Source organism: Rana temporaria, chromosome 9 (assembly GCF_905171775.1).
Source record: "Rana temporaria chromosome 9, aRanTem1.1, whole genome shotgun sequence".
Taxonomy (NCBI): Eukaryota; Metazoa; Chordata; class Amphibia; order Anura; family Ranidae; genus Rana; species Rana temporaria.
The window spans coordinates 154,977,431-155,000,571 of record NC_053497.1 but is presented as its reverse complement, the minus strand read 5'-3'; the positions used below and the strand labels follow the sequence as shown (position 1 = coordinate 155,000,571).

Genomic DNA, 23,141 nt, shown 5'->3' with positions numbered 1-23,141 from the left:
ATGTATCTGTTTAATCCAGTCCTAAATAGAGGGTACTCGAGTTTTTTGCCAAGAAACACGGATTAGCAGCATTTAAAAAAGAGGCACTATACTCTTCCTATATGTCTTAATCGGGGTGGGCACAGCCTGCAGTAGATATTGCACTGGGTCGTCTTCTATTTGTACTGAAGTAATATTTAAAATCAGTCTCCTGATTTTTATATAGAATGGTTTAGGCTTAGAACATTCCCACCACATGGATGTACAAACCCTGCTGACCACATCCCCTCCAGCACCTGTCTGAAACACATGGGTACATCAGAGCCACCCACTTTAGGACTCTGTACCACATTTTTAAGACTTTATAATTCCTCTCTTGTGTCTTTGCACAGACAAAAGAGGGGTGGGTCAAGATTGCGCATCCTTTTACCTCAGGGAAACTATACCCTAATCCCACCTCCCATTCCCTAAAAAAACAAAGCCTTGTATTTGGTCCATAATGGTTCAAAAAGTTATAAGCGATGGACAGTAGTCCCCTATAAGCTGGGAGCGTGAGCCATAAGGTTTCTGCCCTTCTAAGTCCCTTCAGATGCGAGGCAGTAAAATATTTTAACGTTGTTGATATCGCCAAGCATCTTGGGGAATTGTCCATAAACTTCTCAGAGTTCCTCTGGGGAGTAATTTTCCTGCACACATCAATTTAAGACAGCTAGTATCCCCATCCACTGCCCATGTCTTGAAAAATGTGAGAGATTTACCTGGAGGGAACCATAAAAAGCCCCCCAAGGGTATACGAGGAGATGAAGGTGAAGATACTGTTCTATGTTTGTTTATAATATCCCATAAATTCATGGTTTGCATAGTGAGGAGTGAGGTATTATTCGACAGGCATTGATATGTCCTTGGGGCATTGGTCCCTTACAACCTGCCATACTCTCCTCAAGTCTGACCAATATTTTTTGATTTGCATTATATTTCAAACTAAGTATTCTAGTCAGCGCTCTCTATAATAATTTTTCATGTTTGTAATCCTAATATACCCTCTGATTTATTCTTCATAAGGATTTGATATGTTAATCTAGGTTTCGCTTTCCTCCACACAAAAGTTGCAAAAACCTGCTGTAATCCCAACCTTCCACATCTTTCTTTATTTTATTAGGTAAGAGAACATAATTTTTGGAATAGAATTTTGTTAAATCTGCTGTTAAATATACAGTATGTAAAAATATTTACTTTTATATATCTTTTTTAGTGTTATTGTCATTATTATCCTTATGTACATTACATTATGTATCCCCCCTAACCCTCCCTCCGTCAAAACCCCACTGATCCAACAACTAAAAAAAAACAACAACAAAAAAACACAAATAGAGAGAACTCTTCGCCATACCCCGTTTTTAAAGAGGGTAATATGTTTTTTTCCCTCCCCCACCTAAGTTCCACCACCCCGCTCCCCCCTCCCTAAATATTTTACAATGTGCTATAGTGCAGCCTATAACCAACCATATTGTGAATAAAGTTCCAGGTTTAAAACAGTCCAGCTATTCTATAGTCTCCCCTTGTGGGTTGCTATGCAACCTGAAAAGTCTGGGTATATAGAGACTCCATTACCATTATAGAGGATAAGATTTATTTAATATAGTTATTTTGTCCTTATAGTGGAGCATTTTCACCAGAAGAGATCTTGGGGGGCTCCCGGTTGAGGAGGTCTATGAGCTCTTTCCATTGTAAAAAGAGGTGAAAAAGAATTCTCCCCGACTAAATCTTTAAACCACTTTTCCAAGAATACAGCAGTACAGTAGGGTCTGGACCCTCACATTGCTCTGCGAGTCCCACAATCCTAACGTTCTTCCTGCGCATCCTATTTTCCATTTCGTCTATTCTTATTTCATAGTTCCCCATTTGTTCTCTCATGGCTCTTATTTCCCGTTTAAGGGGGTTCAGATCGTCCTCTATTAAGCATACCCTCTCCTCTAAAGCAGTTGTCCTTTCACACACTTTTTGCAGATCATGCCTAACAAAAGACATTTCCTCCTGAATAGACTTAAGTTGGTAAGACATTTAATTTAATGAAGATTTTACCACATTAATTGCATGCAGGACCTCTTTCAAGGATGGTTCTCCTTCCTCCCGGGCAGCCACTTCAGTTGATGTTTTTGATGTTTTTGGCAGTTTTGAAGACCTTGAATTGTCTTCCATAGGGTTCCCTCCAGGCTCATTCACAGCCACCGTTGGGGTTACCTGCCTGGGTCCTTGGCTTTTCCTTGAAGCTGTGGCCCCAACCTGCAGTTTAGAGTGCATGTTGGTCTGCTGGTTCTGCTGGTTGTTTTTTGGGGGGTCTATCCAGAAGCCAGAGTCTGTGTATGTGCATACTTGTCCAATTAAGCAGCAGCTGCCTGGCTCACTTTTGTCGTGTGCTGCGATGACATACTAACACGGGGCGTGAGGTCCCTTGTTCTATTTTTAACCCTAACATCCAGCCCCCAAAGCCAAACTTCCGTAGGACCTCGGCCAGAAATCCCCAGTGGATCCTGTCTAATGCCTTCTCTGCGTCCAAAGATAGGAGCAGAGAAGGCGTTCCCCTACGTCTAGCGATATGTATCAGGTTGACTAAGCGTCTGGTGGCATCCGCTGTCTGTCTGCCCCTAGTGAACCCTGTCTGATCAATATCCACAATCTCTGGCAGTACGGTCATCAATCTGGTGGCTAAAAGCTTGGCATATATCTTAACATCATTATTTAAAAGTGATATCGGCCTAAAGTTCTGTGGGACGTCTGGGGACTTCCCTGGTTTCGGGAGAGCTATAATTGTTGCCTTGAGCATCTCTTGGGGGAATGAGGAAGACACAGCAGCAGAACCGAACACCCCCACCAGGTGCGGACAAAGAATGTCCCTGAATGCCCTGTAATATTCCCCAGTGTACCCGTCGGGGCCTGGTGATTTATTGAGTGGAAGAGAGTTAATGATTCCTTTTACCTCTAATTCGGTGATGGGTGCGTTGAGATGTTCGAGTGGGTCCTGCGTTAATTGAGGGAGATCAATTTTTTTTAAATGGTACTCGCCCCATTCTATTTGGCCCGCCTTGCGCCGGACGCATTTACGATACACCGCCGCAAGTTTCCAGGTAAGTGCTTTGTGGATCGAGCCCTAAACCTGAAAACTTACGGCGGTGTAACTTAAATGGGTTACGTGTCCCCAGCGCAATTGTACGTGAATCTGGCCCAATGTTCCCAAGGAAAGGAAAAGGGGAGGGGGGAATCCCGCTCAGTGTCCCTTCACAATCGGGGTGTTGAATCAAGTAGAGAATCCACAATTACTCTCCCAGAACTCTCACCTCTATAATAAAAAATAAGGCATTCATAGATCTCCCATCATTCCTCTGCATGCTCTCCAACTATGGCTGTATTGGCTAATGACTTCCACCTCTCCCGCAGGTCTCATAGATTTCTGCTGGCCTATAACAGAATGCTCGAATCAGGAGCACCAAAACGAGGAGGAAAAGGAAAAGGAGAGAGAAGCCTCCAATAGTGTAGTATGTTATTGAGTAACATTATTAGCGCTTATACAAGTGAACTCTTACATCTGTGAATTAAAAACGAGCAAAGATAGAAAATCGCGGCGCTCTCAGTGCTGTCTTACGTATCCTCCGGTCACTTCCGGTTTGCGGTAGCCTTGCTTCCTCCCTACCGCAGGCTACCGCAAACCGGAAGTGACCGGTATATGTTTACATTTGTTGCACCTATTTTATACCTACGTGGTTTTTGATATTGGTTTTAGATTTGTTTTAGTGTATTTTTTTTTAGCGCAAGATCACTTTATATTTATTAAAAGCTAATACAGAAACTGGAGGACCTCAGTTATGGGGAAACATGTCTTTGTAAGACTTCAAGCATTAAACGTAATCTCTATGGAGAAAGATGCTTGATAGGAGATATTCAAATAACATTTTGGTGACCCTAGCATAGGGAAAAAACTTTTCAGTGGGAGGGAGTTTACAAAGACATGTGCCCGTTCATTGAAATTGGAAGAGAAGTGGTTTAACCATAAACTGCGTAGAAAGTTCTTTAATGTCAGAGCGGTAATGATGTGGAATTCTCTGCTACAAGCAGTGGTATCAGCAGGGAGTATCAATAGTTTAAAAAAAACTATTAGATGAGCATCTGTATGATTACAACATACAAGGATATGCGATTTACTATTGACATATATACCCACACACTACAGGTTGAACTGGATGGATTGCTGTCTTTATTCAGCTTTGCCAACAATGTAACTATGCAATGTAGCTGGTCTTATCATATATGGAGGATGAAAACAAGCATTTGTTCTAAAAGCAAATCAATGGAAAATCAACAAAAAATTATAAAAATAATAATCAACATGTATGCAAACCTTGAACAGCATTCAGTTTAATGATCTATTTCTGTTTGTTTGAACATGTATCATGATTACCTTCTCTCTTACATTTTGGTATACAGTCTATAAACATGTCTTAGTGGTGTTACAGAGTGCCCCTTTTCAAGGAAATGTCTTGCTACAGTTAGCTCTTTTTGTATTCTGTTAATGGAATATTTATGAAACCTGCATCCTGGAGCTTCATTGTGATAAAGCATGCTTCCTGCGAGATACCAATATTACAGTCTGAATTCTTGCATATTTCTGTGTCCATTATATTATGCAGATTAGTAGTAGTAAAAGCTGTGTACGATTGTTATATAGCTTTTAATTCTACATTTGATTCTGTATTGCCGTTATACATTATTCCAGTCTTATTTTTATCATTACATCTCCTGCTTATACAAAATAGTATAATATAGTATTTCAGAGTACTATTGATGGGAGCAATAAGCAGTGGACTGTGCTGGGCCCCTGGAGACGTGGAAACCGCATTCTGTGTTATCTCTTCAATAAAACAACTTTTCTCCTTTGTTCTAGCATTTGTTAATGGTGCACACTGCCTACAGCACATGTGCAGAGCAGTTTATAATCCCGGTCCATTTCTGTATTCTGTAAGAAGCCAATGATGGAGCTGCATGCTGAGATGATGTTACTTCTGTACACATGTATAGGAATGACATAATCTCTACTGGCATAATGGCCAAAAAGCATGGCACAGTAATGGATGGAGTGATGAGGGACAGCACTGATCTGTCAGGCTGGAGACTGGATAACACTTAGATGAATGTGCCATACTGTACAAGTATGCTGTCATTAACTAACTAACCACTTGCTTCTCAAACCTATTTTGGCACTTCTCACGTAAATGTAAAAGTCTGCTTATTTTTTGCTAGAAAATTACTTAGAACCCCCATAACAAACCTATAGCAGAGGCCCTGGAGAATAAAATCTTGGGTTTTGCACTTTTTTTATGTGGTAGATTTTCAAATGCAAATTTTGGGGAAAAAATACACTAATAAATTTTTAATGCATAAAAACACAATATTATACCCAATTGTTCAGTAAAATATAGAGGATAATGTTACGCTGAGTAACTAGATACCTAACAAGTCTTGCTTTAAAATTGCATCCGCCCGTGGAATGGTAACAAATTAAGGTACTTAAAGTTCTCCATAGGCGACACTTTAAAAGCCAGTTAGAATTATTGCTCTTAATATGGTGTTGGCGATGGTACCTCACATGTGTGGTGCAATCACTGTTCACATATGGGTGCGCGGGGGGCACTTTCATTTTTTTTATTACATTTTTTATTTCATTTCATTATTTATTTTTTTACACTGTCTCTTTTGTTTTCTTTTCCTTTTTTTTAAAATCAACTTTATTGCTATCAGAAGGGATGAACAACATCATGGGCCATGCCAGGTCCTCTGCGATTCGACCCTATATCTCGCCTCTGCCCTTAAAAGCATCTGATCAAACCTTGACTGATTTAATCAGATGCTTTCACAGGCTGGTAATTGCCTGTTTACATTAGACCAAGCAATAAGTAGTTTGTCGCTTCCGGTTTGTTAGACCATAGAGGTGATCAGTGAAATTACAGCCCTTGGTCGTCTCTATGGTAAGCCAGCGGAACCTCCAGCTTCAGTCCTGGGCTCCCTAGTGGGATGGAAGAGCCTGGGAAGGTAGTGATCCAGAAGCCTGGTACCAAGGTCATGACTGCAGCTGAACTCCGGTTTAACCACTTCAACTGAAGGATCTAAGTAAATGTTCTCTTGCCATAGTAAATAAGGTGTGACCATTTTATACTCGTATTGAAAAATAACTCCAGTGCTTTTCTAAAATCTCCAATATCTTATCTCACCAATTGTTAAAGTGGAACTACTCTGTATCTGTTCACCACAAACTGAAAATGCTACTTATTGCTTAATGCTAATTATTTTTTTTTATATTCTCCATGTTTTATTTTGTTGAGAAATCACTTTGAAGGCCTCCCCCATCTTAATTAACAACGTATGATTCATGTAGCATTTACTTCCAGGAATGTATCTGCCCTTGGCTCAGGCATACAGGAGGGTGTGCTTATCTGAGAAAACCACACCTCCCCTCCTCTAGATTAAGTAAAATAAAAAAGCCAATACAAGTTCATTGGATGTATGACATCAATTCAAACAAAGCCAGAAACCAGGACACAAATTAAGATTTTTTTTTTTTTTTTTATAATCCTTATGCTGTTAGCCTTAGTAAATTGATAGGAAGGTATCATTATCAATTTACTAAGGCTAACAGCATAAGGATTAAAAAATTGGTTTTATTGATTAGGAGATACTTGTTCCACTTTAAAGCATACCTAGGGTATGCATGTCCCATATCCCAGGAGTCAAAGCCTCAATAAAGATAGAGGGGACAGGTCTAGAGGGGCATCATCGATAGGCGCACTGATTGAACCTGGAATAGCTGGCAGCCTCTTGATGACGTCGCACCAAAACATGGAAGCAGAAGGAGTAAGCACTGAGAGAGGAGAAGAGAATCTCAGCTGGACAATGCTGGATCTGCTGGGTGGGTATCTGAAATGTACAGAACTCACCGGGAGGTAAGTAGGAAAGAAAAAAATGTGTGTTGGGGTGGGGGTAGATATTTGTTGAATGGGTCAAATGCAAAGAATAATAAGAAGACAATTTTTAATACAATAAAAATGATTGAACACTAAGATTTTTAAAGTAAGCAATGCAATAATATAACTATAAGGTCCCCTGGACCGCACAATATTCCCCCTTTTACAGATGTATTATTAATTCCTTTTTAAGTCATTAGAACCACTGTGTGAAGTTTATTATTATTTTTATTTGTGCTCTTTTAAAGATAGTTCATTATATCACACCTTTATTTACAATATTAATTTGCCTAACAAAATGAGCAAGCGATACTTTGACATGGGACATTATAAGATAACTTATTAGTCTACGTTCTTGTTTCAGGAAAGTCATCATGCTGGTTATATGCTGGCTGGGCCAAAGCAGATGCCTCTTGTTTAGTGTAGTTTTTTGCTGGGCTACAGGATTGTTTTTGAACAAAAGCTGCAAACAATGAGGGAGCAGGGAAATACAAAGTATCCACAAACACAGACAGAGAGGGCTTTGTCAGGTCTTTCAGCAGCACTCAATAGGGGGACAGTGCGATCAGGAGCAGCCTGTTTCTCAAGAGAATACTCATCCCCCATGTGTATTTACAGAAGGAGCTGTGTGAACAAGCTGATGAAAGTAATGAGTAGCTAACAGCATTTTTTACAGACAACGGTAATGTGAAAAGAGGATATTGAAAATATATAAGTTAAGCAGGTCATAATTAGCAGTTGTTCCCATAATGGATTTTTATTTTTACACATTTCTCACACTTCACATTGGCTCTTTGAAACATGTATCCTGTTTGACTGATGGCATCTAAATCATAACCAGAAAGCTAAGATGCAACTATAATGCTTTGTCCTCACCATGCAGGTGCGACGGAGCGTGCATTTCTGTGCGTTTTCAGCACATTCCAGCTTGGTCATGGCTATTCATTTCAATAAGCTGTCCTTTGCATGGAATACAGGCAAAAAAAAGTCTCTGATAATTCTGCAAAATTGAGCTGCAGCAGAACACATGGCACCATATGTTTTGGCACACATGAAATTGTGCATGCAATTCTGAGAGAAAAAAAAATTGTGTTCGCAAATGAGGATACTATTAGGAATTAATAGCACCAATGAGTGTCTGCTTAAAGGGCAACATATTTCTGTGTGCTCATCAGGAAAGCATGCACATTTTCTGACAAGCACAGGGTGGGAAAATAGTCTAGGGATGCTGAGAGATAACTATGCTTTTGGGCCCATGAGGTCAGGTGCCCCAACTTTGACCTTTTATACCTCTGCCACAGAAAATAACTTTTTAAACAACATTTAACAAAGTTGAACAGGAAATGTAGTATAAATGTTTGTATAAGTAAGAATTACAATTTTACTAAAAACAGGTTCAAGTGCAAATAGTTTCACTAGCTACATGAATGAATCGAAAGCAGATCCCCCCTTAAAATAATAGAAAAAACGATGGAAATGATTTCCTATAGTCACATAGACATTCACTGTTCATATTTTGTGGATTAAAAGCTTCCAAATAATCCTTTTTACTAGCAATTAGAGCTCAGCAAAATGGGAGGTTTTAGGTTTATGACCAAGGATATGCAGCGTGATTTTGGCAAAATTGATTTTACTGTGAAATTACAGATTTTTCTATCAGCCAAATTTCCGCAAATTGAAAATTCTCAACTTCACTCATTGACAGGTTAAATTTTCTTAAAGTGTAAAAAGAAAATGAAAAGGTGAACTAACACCATACATTCTCCCCATCCCTCCCCCTGGCATTTGCTGCACTTAACTCTGTGTTTGATTAGCTGCCCACACAGCCAGTGGATTTCAAAATCCAAGATCTTTTTTCCTGTCTTTCCTTAGGGCTTCCAGGATGGATCAGAGTGGTGCTTTTAAATCCCCAAACTGTTTGATGTGCTGCATAGGCAGTGACAGTTCATCACCCAGGGAGGTAAGTGCAGCAGGCACCAGGGATGGGGAGGGTGTAGGGTGTTAGTTCACTTTTGTGAAAAGGAAACTAATGCCGCGTACACACGATAATTTTTCGTGTTGAAAAAACCAAAATTTTCAGGCTCTAGAAAAAACAACGTTTTTTTTCAACTTGATTATTAAAACGGTCTTGACTACACACGATCTAGCAAAGCGTGATGACGTACAACACGTACGACAGCACTATTAAGGGGAAGTTCCATTTGTATGACACCACCCTTTGGACTGCTTTAGCTGATTTCGTGTTAGTAAAAGACGATTTGCGCTTTTCTGTCTGTTACAGCGTGATGAATGTGCTTACTCCTTTATGAACGGTAGTTTTACCAGAACGAGCGCTCACGGCTCATAAATTGCTTCTGAGCATGTGCGGATTTTTCACGTCGTTAAAGCCCACACACGACCATTTTTTACAACCCGAAAAACGACAATGTTAAAAACGTTGTGAAAAAATAAAGCATGTTCAATTTTTTTTTTACCATTTTTCAGAACCTGAAAAATGCTCTGAAGCCCACACACCTGTGTTTGTTTTTACTTTTTTAAATGTAGGCGAGAAAAGGGATTTCTATAGATATTTTTAAATTGTAATGCCGAGTACACACAACCGTGTTTTGGGTTCTAAAAAATTATGTTTTTTTTTTAATGTAGTGCTACAATCATAATAAAAAATGCTGAAGTTATGTTAAAACACAGGTTCTTTACTTTACAAACAGGTTGTGTTGGTCGGGTAAATGTATGTAGGGATGGTACCATTTATCTTTTCCCATTGCAGTAACATGTATACAGTATGCAGCGGCAATAAAAGTTGGTCTTAACAAATGTATTAGTCCATGACAGTGTGAGTTTGTTTTCCTCTGAGCTTGCACACTGCCTGCTTCCAGCACACTGACTGAGCTGTCTCTGGCAGTGCTCTGGTCATGTCTTCTGATCAGGAGGTAGCAGGATAGGTTCCCGATCATGTAACCACCGTGAGGGCCATGACGAGGAAACTGCTTCACCTCCGGGCTATAAAGCCCAGTTAAACGACCATCGGGAAGCTCCAGGATGCTGAAGTGAAGTAATGTATGAATGCAAAGAAGTTATGATGTAAAGCACCTCATCCATCACTCCCTTCCACCCCACTCCTATCATTCATACTTTGAAATACACTTTACTTTACAACTCAACCATGTCAGGGAAAAAGAGTATGGGCTAGATTCAGATAGAAGCATCTATCTTTATGCCCGGTGTAACGTATCTCATATAAGTTACGCCGCCGTAATTTAGGGCGCAAGTTCTGTATTCAGAAAGAACTTGCGCACTTAGTTACGGTGGCGTAATGTATCTGTGTCGGCGTAAGCCCGCTTAATTCAAATGTGGATGATGTGGGCGTGTTTTATGTATATAACTGTGACCCCAGGCATTTGAAGTTTTTTCCGAACGGCGCATGCGCCGTTCGTGAAAAAATCCCAGTGCGCATGCTCGAAAATACGCCGCAAAACGTCATTGCTTTCGACGTGAGCGTAAATTACGTACATCCCTATTCGCAAAAGACTTACACAAACAACGTAAAATTTTCAAAACTCGACGCGGGAACGACGGTCATACTTAACATAGGATACGCCTCATATAGCAGGGGTAACTATACGCCGAAAAAAGCCTAATGTAAACAACGTAAAAAAAATGCGCCAACCGGACGTATGTTTCTGAATCGGCGTATCTAGCTCATTTGCATACTCCTTGCTTAACTATAGGGAAGCGCCACCTAGCGGCCAGCGTAAATATGCAGCCTAAGATATGACGGTGTAAAACACTTACGCCAGTCCTATCTTAGGGAAATCTATGCGTAACTGATTCTATGAATCAGGCGCATAGATACGACCGGCTGGACTCAGAGATACGACGGCGTATCTGGAGATATGCCGGCGGATCTCCTCTTTGAATCTAGCCCTATGTGCTTAAAGACCTGTGCCATGGAATGGTCCACCAACCAGTGCTCATTAGCTTGCACATTGGAACTGACTTTGGTGCCCAGTGGCCAATTTAAAACATGGCAGAACTTAAAGTGGAGTTTCCTTCCCAATTTTTTTTTTCATTATTGTGCTCATTAGGCCTAAAAAATAAAAAAAATAAAACAAAAATTATTTTTACTCATCTGGAAATGCCTGTTGCTATGCAGTCCCACAAAATCTGCCTTTAAAATCACTTAGGATCCTCACATCATCTCCCTCTAATGCTCCTGGGAAATGTGTGTCATCATTTCCCAGGATGCAGTGGGCTACCCAATTATCACTCCCCATCCAAGACTTCCAGGAAGTAAGTGCTTGTGGGCTTCACAATGCCCACAACAAAATGACAACGGTGTGGACATTCATTTTTGAATAACTATGCGGAGCGGCGGCAGATTGTAAAATAGTAAGTGACCGGATTTATATTATATAAAACGCATGATGAAAGGACATACATTTAAAAAATGCTAATTGTGGTTGGAACCCCGCTTTAAGATAACTGCTGAGAGGTCATCAGCTTCTGTGACCTGTGATTAGACCCTTTGCTCGCATCTGTGTTCTGACACAGATTTATCCTGACTACTTGATCTTAATATTCCATCTTTCGACTTGACCTTGTTTTCTGTGTGCTGATTCAGTACCTTCTCTCCTCACCTGATACCAAACTTGGCTTGGCCCAGACTCTACTTCTGCTTCTTGATTCTACATTTCTGCTAGCTAGTTGTTGCTACCTCCTACCTGCCTGCCTAAATGTGCCTCTAGAACTGGCACCTGACAGCTTGTGCGCTGACTTCTTCTACATGCACCCATGTCCAGGGGCGGACTGACCATTCGGTCATTCGGGCACTGCCCGAGGGCCCCGTGGTGGGAGGGCCCGGGCTGGCTCAGTCTGCCCATGGAGGTGCCCGCAGCAGCGTCAGCTTCTACACAATAAAAAAAAACCCAGAGAAAGCAGTGCCTTGGATCCCTCTAGCTAGGTTGATGTGGCTGCGCTGTTGTATGAGAGGCTCGTGAGGTGTGAGATGGATGGCTCATCAGAGCGGTGAGCCGTGCGGGGATTTACAGTGACAGGCGCTCCGGCCACCTATCCCCCCTGTGGAATTCAGCTGAGGGGGGCGGGGCCGTAAGTCACTGCCGCGGAGGACTGTCTGTGAAGGAGCTGCTGGACTCGGAGGCAGAGTGAATTGCACAGACACAGGCATGGCATCCACACGGACCTGCCTGTGCAGAAGCAGGTCAGTGTCATAATGAAAGCACTGTCTGTGTCTCATCTGTGTTATAAGAGCCATGCTGATTGTTACTTTACCTTCTTTCCCTGTGCTGTGTCTGTGCTTATTTACCAGGTAGCAGGTCAGGTGCTATTCACTAGTGCACATGATGAGCCATCCATCCCGGCCAGCTCATCCCTCCCGAGCCTCTCATACAACGGCCACATCATCCTAGCTAGCAGGATTTAATGGTTCAAGACACTGCTTTCTCGGGGGTACAGACTCTTTTTTTTTTTATTGTGTATGATAAGCTGCCACTGCTGCGGGCACCTCCAGGGGCGGACTGAGCCAGCCCGGGCCCTCCCACCACGGGGCCCTCAGGCAGTGCCCAACTGACCGAATGGTCAGTCTGCCCCTGCACACTGATATCTGGTACACTGAATGCCACTCAGTGTATAGATATCAGTGTTATATATAGGGAATAGCACTTAGACCTGATTTACATTGAAGAAATATACCATGCGATTTGACATGTCAAATCGCATGGCAATGGCACTACCCGAATCGGTGCGATGCCCCATTTGTGGTGCCGCACCGATTCCCAAAAGTAGTTTCTGTGTAACTTTTGGCGACTTCTTGGTGCAATTTCCATAGACATCTGTGCAGCAACCCGCACAGACGTCTCTGAAATCACCCGCCAAATTCACACTGACATGCGGGTATGAAATCGTGCGAGTTTAGCTGAACTGTCTCACATAATTTCATTCCCGCTGTCCGTGTGAACCTGGACTAAGTCCTGATTCACATCTATGGCATTTTTTGTGCTTTTTGCATTTTGCACAACAGTCCATTTAACATGGTTTCCTATGGAACACGTTCTGTAGTGCAAATCTGCAAAATACAAAAAGCACTAAACATGCCATATGTGTGAATCCAGCCTAAGTGAGTGTTATTCCCTATATATATTCCTTACATTGGTGATCAGTGAGAAGAATGTTCCTTACATTGGTGATCAGTGAGAAGAATGTTCCTTACATTGGTGATCAGTGGGAAGAATGTCCCTTACATTGGTGATCAGTGGGAAGAATGCTCCTTACATTGGTGATCAGTGGGAAGAATGTCCCTTACATTGGTGATCAGTGAGAAGAATGTCCCTTACATTGGTGATCAGTGAGAAGAATGTTCCTTACATTGGTGATCAGTGAGAAGAATGTTCCTTACATTGGTGATCAGTGGGAAGAATGTCCCTTACATTGGTGATCAGTGAGAAGAATGTCCCTTACATTGGTGATCAGTGGGAAGAATGTCCCTTACATTGGTGATCAGTGAGAAGAATGTTCCTTACATTGGTGATCAGTGGGAAGAATGTCCCTTACATTGGTGATCAGAGGGAAGAATGTTCCTTACATTGGTGATCAGTGAGAAGAATGTCCCTTACATTGGTGATCAGTGGGAAGAATGTCCCTTACATTGGTGATCAGTGAGAAGAATGTCCCTTACATTGGAGATCAGTGGGAAGAATGTCCCTTACATTGGTGATCAGTGAGAAGAATGTCCCTTACATTGGTGATCAGTGGGAAGAATGTCCCTTACATTGGTGATCAGTGAGAAGAATGTTCCTTACATTGGTGATCAGTGGGAAGAATGTCCCTTACATTGGTGATCAGTGGGAAGAATGTTCCTTACATTGGTGATCAGAGGGAAGAATGTTCCTTACATTGGTGATCAGTGGGAAGAATGTCCCTTACATTGGTGATCAGTGGGAAGAATGTTCCTTACATTGGTGATCAGTGAGAAGAATGTCCCTTACATTGGTGATCAGTGAGAAGAATGTCCCTTACATTGGTGATCAGTGGGAAGAATGTCCCTTACATTGGTGATCAGTGAGAAGAATGTCCCTTACATTGGTGATCAGTGGGAAGAATGTTCCTTACATTGGTTATCAGTGGGAAGAATGTTCCTTACATTGGTGATCAGTGGGAAGAATGTTCCTTACATTGGTGGTCAGTGAAAATGATTTAAAGTAAATACAATTATTTAAAAAAAAATGTAAAACACACCCATAATCCCTTCTCACACTCTATATAAAAAGGGTTATGTAGGATGAGCATATGTATGTAAACATTAATGGATACATGTATAGTATCCACCAGAACATCAGAGTGAGAGCAATTCTAGGGCCATATATCATAGTTAAAGGGGTTGTATGGGTTCATTTTTTTTTTAATAACAAACATGTTATACTTACCTCCACTGTGCAGTTTGTTTTGCACAAAGTGGCCCCCGATCGTCATCTTCTGGGGTCCCACGGAGGCTCTCACGGTTCCTCCCCGCAAGAGCTAACCCCCTCTTGGAAGCTGTCTCCCGAGTGGGTTACCTTGCGGGCGCACTCCTGTTTGATACACTTGGCGGCCATACCCGATAAGTGCATGACTCAGCCCCACCCCCTGGCGTGCAACGACATTAATTTGATTGACAGCAGTGGGAGCCAATGGCTGCGCTGCTATCAATCTAACGAATGAAGAGCCGATTGGAAAGCTATGCGGGAATATTGTGCTAATTTATGAAAACATTAATTTCGAAAATGTACCATTGTTGCACTTTAATGTACATTTTATTTTTCTTTAATTCTTATAATAAACATTTATTTGGAACATAGCATCCAGAAATTCTTTGAACGCATGCAATATGAGCAGTGCAATATGTAGGTAGGATTTGTGTGGATGCAGCTTGAACGTGGCGGGGACACATGGGCAGAGACACAGGGGGCCCCATGATCTCCTTTTGCCCGGGGGCCCCATGAGCTGTCAGTCCGCCCCTGCCCATGTCAGTATGTGCCTTGTTATGCCCTGTCATCATCACCATAGTCATCATCACCATAGTAAAATGGGACATGAGGTGTAAGGGAAACCCGCTTGTCACCTAGGCCTCTACCAGGTATGTAACAGTCCATTATCAAGTGAACCTTTGTAGCGCTTCTTATCGAGAGGGGAGACCAGTAATCCAGTGCTCCTTGTGACATCATCACCTTGCTGCAGTCTTTTAGGCCCTCAGAGGTCCCTAACATTGAACAGCCTATGGGAAGTGTCTATGTCACCCAGGCAGTGACATAGCCAACTGAAAAAGGACCCTTCCACTCTGCAGTGAGAAAAATAGAATACTCTGCGTGTCAAATGACCACAGATTTACGTAAAAGGAGTTTTTTTTATATACAGTAATTAGTTGAGGTTGGTGGGCTTAAAGGTTAGTTGGAGGGGTGGAGCAGTACCAGGTATCAGTTTTAAGCAAAAAAAAAAAATATATATATATATATATATATATATATATATATATATATATATATGTATTGCTTTTAATTTTTCAGCATAACATAATCACTTAATATAAAAATAAGTTTTGCTTTTATTTTCTTTGAATAGAAAATATTGCTGATTACAAGTAGAAGCTGTTATTCAACACTGACAAAAAAATAAGAAAGTCAAGGGTTTGAATATATGTGCAAGGCAATGTACATACCGAACATAATGCTGCCTCCACAATGGTAAGCATTCCTAGATTTGCTGTCATCAGCCACCTTTTTTTATTTGTACATTTTAGGTTTGTTCTTTCAATGTCTCTTCTGAGCATTCTTTTTTCTGTAAACATTTAGAAACTGAATGTATCAAAGTTGTCTGTCATATTAAATGCAGGCTTTTCTTAGCAGGTGCTTTGCAATTAGGTCAGCACTAATTGTCAATAATCCAATCAAAAGCACAAAGCAGACATCTTTGTTATATCTCAACATGTGTAATGATAACACATTTAATATGCTAGTTGGCTTATATTTACCTTTTGATATTATATAATGCTGTGACATGTTGTCAAGAAAAGACGTGCGCAGAAGCATTCCAGCCATAAGCAACTATCTCCAAAGAATGTAAGTGCTAAATGTGCTTTAAAAGCTAAGTCTACCTTTTTGCGAAAAAATAAAACAACAACAAAAAACAAGCTTTATCAATGATATGTCTTGTCATGGTGTCAGAAAGGGTATATGTCATACAGGGAGTGAGTCCTCAATGGTGCAAATTTAGGAGCTCCAGAATAAAAGCCTGTTTTACAGTTTTCTCCAGGATTGGTATCTCCCGGATTGGGTTCTCGAGTCTGGAGGCTTAGAAGAGTCTTGGAAGGGATGCAGCCTCTAGCCGTGTTGACTGGGGACCAGCAGCTTGATGGTGCAGGTGTGCATAGCCTTTTTAATCAAAGGGCTGTCTGAGATTCAAGACTTCCTTTCCCTGGAGATAATCTGGTGGAGCAGTTTGTGGGTGGAATGACATTAGAAGTGTAGTAATTAAAGATAAAGGATCTTCTGCGCTGGCCAAGTGAATAAAAGGGAATCAAAACCAGGAAAGTATGTAATAAATGAGAGTGCTGCTCAAATCTATAAGTGTACAAATCACTAACAAATTGGAATAGAAGACATATAAAACTTGGGCATAAAACGCTGCAGACAAACTTGCTTAGCAGAGGACGACTTTAAAACTTTTATCTTCTCAATACTCCTGGTGGCGATACTGGACTCCAGAAAAATGGAGGCTCGCAATAGGATGTGGTGATTAACCAGAGGGAAAGAACAAACCGAGTGCTCCCATAGTGAAGTAAATTCCAAACAGGAGATTTTGAGGGGAAGCCCAATGTAAAAAAAAAACCTGCATGGGGTCCCCCCAAAATTCATACTCGCAGCCCAGCAGGTCAGGAAAGGAGGGGGGCAAGCGAACCATGTCCCCATCAACATCAACACAGCCATGTTCAGCCAGGCTCCGATATATTACAGGTTTGTTTTTAATACCTCTTACAGTTAAACACCTCTTTTGAGCTTTTTTTTTTCAAGAATTGTTAAGGTGGTGTTAAGGTGGTGTGGAGGACCACTAATGAGTATATTTAAAATGCCATAGGTTTTATATTGGAGTCAAATGGTGGCTCTTGGTGCTCTGTGGACTTCTGTGGATGATCCTTAAGAAAACATAAATATAGGATAAAGGATAGAAGTGCTTCTTCCCGTATATAAAAGTCCAGAATTATAATTAATTTATAATTGTCAAGGAAAAGCCAATGCTTTTCAGGGGTTGTGAACAGTCTCCATTCCTTAGAGCTATCATATAAAATCATAGATATAATCAATGTGTTATTTAAAACAACAGTATAAAAATACTAGTAACGGATAAGAAACAAGATCTATGTATATATCCTTTTGAAGTACTTGGATAAAAACATGAACAGTAAGTGAGGGAGGAAGAGAAAAAATCGAATAACTCCATATTAACAAAAATGTACATATCAATTTTCTATTCAATTAACAGAAAATCTATTTGCTTATGTTAATAAAAGCTATTTGTATTATCATCTACTGTATGTATATCTTGTCAGGAATCACATGAATTAGTTAATGGTGCTACATAATCAAGAGGCATAATATAATAATGGTATTCGATCTATGCAAACTAGTCATAGCATACCAAGCAATGTGTGGTTCAATTCATATTATACAGATTGAAGATAGATGATGAACTATAGTATTCACATACAACTGACAGAACTTAAAAAAAACAGACCCTTTTTGTCTATCATTTCTTGTAGTCATAGGGACCAGACAATAAAATCAAAGCACTGGCAACCTAGATAAACACAGTTTGCTTTAGTTTAAGGCCCATGTGTGCAATCTGTGGCCCTCGGACCACATGCAGCCCTTTGGCATATGATGTGCAGCTCTCAGACAACAGCAGTTTGTAGTGGAAACATTGATTAGCGTAATGGCACTGATCTCTACTAGCCTCATGTAAAATGTTCCCAGTTTCATACTGTCTTCTTCAGCATAGCCCTAGCCAACATTGTATCCTGTCCACACTCTCTGACCCTCATTTCCTCTATTAAGTCTGTGGTTTCTGACAGTCTTCTCAAGTATTAAATACATTGAACATTATGTGTAGCCCTTTTGTGATGTCAGGGGATGCATTTGAGACCCCCTTAGCTCATAAGTGGGCAACCACAGTTTTAAGGTGTTTGCTTACCAATGAGGCGAAGCGGACCAGTTTCAGCAGACATGTTCGGTCGTGTGTACGGGGCCTAACACCAAAAGCATGTTGTCATAGCACCATATTATAAACTCATTCACAGCATGGTATTACAGAATGCACAAAATTCCACATTATTTGTAAATTCAACATGCATAGCAAACTAAGGCTGCACCATATACACTGAACAGAAATGTACAATTTTCTAGATACATTCATAGATTGCATTCACTTTAGACATGTGCACATCTGTGTGCTTGTGTGAGCCTGTCATATAAGCTTTTCATAATCATCTATCCCTGTATTTATTTAATTACTTTAATAAATCGGGTCCATTACATTCTCTGAAAGTACAGAAAACCTGATAGAGATTTAACCTATTTGCAGTTCTCTTTTAAATATTTAGGTGATGCGAGCAATAAAATATTCTTTAGCTGGTTTAAAGTAACAGAGGTGTTTCTTTTTTCATGTATTCTTTTGTTTTTTAGATTGAACTGTCAGCCATTGCAGCCCAGGCTGGATCCACTCTGAATAATCTGGTTCTTAGAGCACAGGAGCTAGTCATTCTCCTACATTCCCTGCAGGTGGACAGACAGGAGTTTGTGTGCCTGAAATTTCTTATACTCTTCAGTCTCGGTGAGTGCAGAATATTTTTCTTTTCTGGAAATATGTACTTGGAGTACAGTTGGCAAAAACTACTCTTAAGTCCTAAGGGAAAATTATTTAAATCAGTTCCTGACTAGGGATGAGCCGAACACCCCCCTGTTCGGTACACACCAGAACTTGCGAACACATCAAATGTTCGTGTGAACTTTAGAACCCTGTTAAAGTCTATGGAACTCGAACGTTTGAAATCTAAAGTGCTAATTTTAAAGGCTAATATGCAAGTTATTGTCCTAAAGCAGGGACCGAGTGGATTACCACCGCTGGATTTATTTTAAATGTTTTTATTAATAGAGGACTTTATTCTACAGTGTGTGTGTTTTTTATGACTATTTACACTTCCTTCGTGAAATGGTAGGGGTACAATGTACCCCATTACCAATTCACATAGGGGGGGCAGGATCTGGGGGTCCCCTTTTTTAAAGAGGTCTTCCAGATTCTGATAAGCCCCCTGCCCGCAGACCCCCACAACCCCCGGGCAAGGGTTGCGGGGATGAGGCCCTTGTCCCCATCAACATGGGGACATCCTCCCCATGTTGAGGTCATGTGGTCTGGTACGGTTCAGGAGAGGGGGGCCATACTCTGTCCCCCAGTCTTTTCTGTGGCCGGCCAGGTTAGCGTTCTCGGAAAAGGGGTCTGGTGTGGATTTTTGGGGGAACTCCAGGCCATTTTTTTTATTTGGGGTGGAGTTCCCCTTAAAATCCACACCAGACCTGAAGGGTCTGGAATGGATATTTGGGGGAACCCCATGCAATTATTTTTTTTAAATTGACGGCGGGGTTCCCCTTAATATCAATACCAGACTTGAAGGGCCTTATAATTGAATTTGGGGGGACCTCCACGCTATTGTTTTTATTTTTATGAATGAATCCTCTCTGAATTGCCGGGAGCCGGCAATTCATTATAGCCGCAAGTGCAGTTTTAAATGACTTTATTTCTCTCAGAAATGACACTTTGTGCAGGGACAGTTCTAAGTACGGAAAACATGTGCTTTTTCACATGCTTACTTTACATCCCCCCAGGTACAATTTATTTTATTTTTGTTATTTTTTTTTTATTGAGTATAAAACATACAAACAAACCACAACAGTTAACCTGCCACGGCATTGGGACTAGACCCACGCAGGAGTCAGTACCAGCTGGCCATAGGCTGCTTCCAACATTAGTAACATACAGCCGTAGCACGTTTACAAGAGAAAAAATAACAAAACACAACAACAGACAAACAACCTAGTGCAGTAGTGGCTCCCGCTCAATTGAAATGTCCAAGTATCAAATTCTTCAGTCGAATCCCAAGGGACAGTAAACTATATCCAGCAAACCCACAGCAGAGATTATAATACGGAGAGGGGAAAAGAAAAGGAAAAAAAAAAACACCCAGTGTATCAGAATCACATCCACCCGTGGAGTGGTACCATGTACAAGCTCAGTCAGTCTGCGGTCGCCGTGGAGGCCCCCAGGTACAACATTTAATGGAATATTTCACTTTTATTGTTTCACTCTAAACATTATTAAATTCACTGCTCCCGAAAAAAAATGCTGTTTTTAAAACTTTTTTTTGCATTGATACATGTCCCCTGCGGCAGGACCCAGGTCCCCAAACACTTTTTAGGACAATAACTTGCATATTAGCCTTTAAAATTAGTACTTTAGATTTCTCCCATAGACTTTAACAGGGTGTTCCGCGGCTTTTCGAATTTGCCGCTAACACCTCAAATTGTTTGTTGTTCGCCGAACAGGCAATGTTCGACTCGAACTCAAAGCTCATCCCTATTCCTGACTGTCCTGAGATGTTGGAAATCATGGACAATTGGTGACTCTGTTGTATGTTTATATGCTATGATATGTTATAATGGGTGGTAGAATGGATTTTGGATTTGGCTGATTTTAGATCCTGTTTTGCTATGGCATTTACCTTTAGGTACTTAAAGTAAACCCATATAGCTATAAGTAAAAGGTTAACTGCACTGCAGGTACCGTGTGGTGATTGTACATACCTATCCGTACGCTACACCAATGTGCACATGTGCTTCCTAAATTTCCTGAGGTTCCTACAAATTCCTGAAAAAGTTGATACCTGCAGATGGTTTCAGCAAGTGCCTCCTTACAGCATGTGACTACAAATGGGCCTTATGATTGACAGCTCAAGCATCAAATGTTCAGTTTGTTAGGAGTATTTTAAAGTGTTTCCCTACCCTGCTTGTTCTGCTCATATTCTAGCCCTGCTGCACAAGGACTGTAAAATGCTATACAAATGCAGGGGGGGGAACTAAAGCGCTAGCCAATACTCCAAAGTGAGGGGTGGAAAATTGAACAACAAAGTTTAAGTGAAAAATTAATGCTGCTTGAATCTAAATTGTAATAACAACAAACAAACAAAAATGAATAGGGTGAATGATGAGCGCAAAAAATTAATAAATGGTGCACATAATAAAAAATAATAAATAATTAAATGTGAAGCATCCAATGTGAAAGAGATCTCTTATACAAAGAGAAAAACAATACACCAAGGTAATAAATTCATAAGTAAATCCCTGTGATAATTAATGAATGATACCCAAATATATAAATGAATAAAACGTCCAAATATAAATAGACAATCCTCTATGATAAGAGGAAATGAATACCCAAATGTGGCAAAGTTCATAGCAAACAATCACTATGATGATATGAGGGGATGTGATCAAAATGTCCCAAATGATGATAATCAATCCGTGCACATGTGTTGAAAAAATCCTTGTGTACAGCTGGGCTCACAGAGCGCTTACCTCCATATTATGAAAAACCAGCAAAGTATATCCTCGGATGAGGTCAGTCCCAGAGACGAGTGCCTCCCCGACTTCCTCCTCGCTGGATCAGCAGCCACGGTCCTATGGATCATCGATGTGAGTGTCTGGCAGAGACAGCGTCCTTCTCCCTGTGTTTACGATTGCGGTCTTCACCAAAATGGCGGCTCCGTTTTGCACATACACTAAAGGTGTCTCCAAATGGATAAAAAGACTGAAAACGGCGAATCAGCTTCTTGGAATCTGATGATATAGCTCTATCATCAGATTCCAAGAAGCTGATTTGCTGTTTTCAGTCTTTTTATCCATTTGGAGACACCTTTAGTGTATGTGCAAAACGGAGCCGCCATTTTGGTGAAGACCGCAATCGTAAACACAGGGAGAAGGACGCTGTCTCTGCCTGACACTCACATCAAGGATCCATAGGACCGTGGCTGCTGATCCAGCGAGGAGGAAGTCGGGGAGGCACTCGTCTCTGGGACTGACCCCATCCGAGGATATACTTTGCTGGTTTTTCATAATATGGAGGTAAGCGCTCTGTGAGCCCAGCTGTACACAAGGATTTTTTCAACACATGTGCACGGATTGATTATCATCATTTGGGACATTTTGATCACATCCCCTCATATCATCATAGTGATTGTTTGCTATGAACTTTGCCACATTTGGGTATTCATTTCCTCTTATCATAGAGGATTGTCTATTTATATTTGGACGTTTTATTCATTTATATATTTGGGTATCATTCATTAATTATAACAGGGATTCACTTATGAATTTATTACCTTGGTGTATTGTTTTTCTCTTTGTATAAGAGATCTCTTTCACATTGGACGCTTCACATTTAATTATTTATTATTTTTTATTATGTGCACCATTTATTAATTTTTTGCGCTCATCATTCACCCTATTCATTTTTGTAAAATGCTAATACTAAGTAACATTCATATACTTAACTCGTACTGTCATCTTTGTTGAGGTTAAGCAGTCCACTGCTGGCTCAAGAACCAAATTCTCTTGCTTGAGCTTGCTTGCATCTTCTCTGTGTACATGGCATACCATTCTTATCTTCTCCCTTAACTTTCACACCAGCTTTAATTTGTGTAAAGGAGTATATGAAATAAAAACAAACTAACGTATGTTGTAAGGATAAGGGCATTCATTTTTTTATTTTTTTTATTTTAGGATATTTATCAATTCTGTGACACAGCAAAGTAATTCTAAATTAGCCACCACAAATTCAGTGAATAATTTTCCAAAGTAAATAATAAAATGTTTCATCCAATACACATTCGACCATCAAAAGCATAGGGCCACTTACCAAATAGTTGGACCCCAAGATGAAGGAGGTCAAAGCTTGCATGTGTGTGGAAGTATCCCCATACGGGATGAGAGAAGAAAACCTGTCCCACTCCCATTCAGACGCTTGATACTCCAGTACCTGTCTGGTACACATGTAAAATAA

The 23,141-nt window shown here is 40.7% G+C and overlaps 1 protein-coding gene across 1 annotated transcript in view; it reads left to right on the top strand.

Annotated features, from left to right (window-relative positions):
* NR5A1 (nuclear receptor subfamily 5 group A member 1) overlaps positions 1-23,141 on the top strand; it is a 365,438-nt gene that overhangs the window by 257,996 nt on the left and 84,301 nt on the right. The window contains exon 6 of the mRNA XM_040324867.1: positions 18,716-18,863. Coding sequence (XP_040180801.1) covers positions 18,716-18,863 — 148 coding nt within the window. The remainder of the gene's footprint in view (positions 1-18,715; positions 18,864-23,141) is intronic.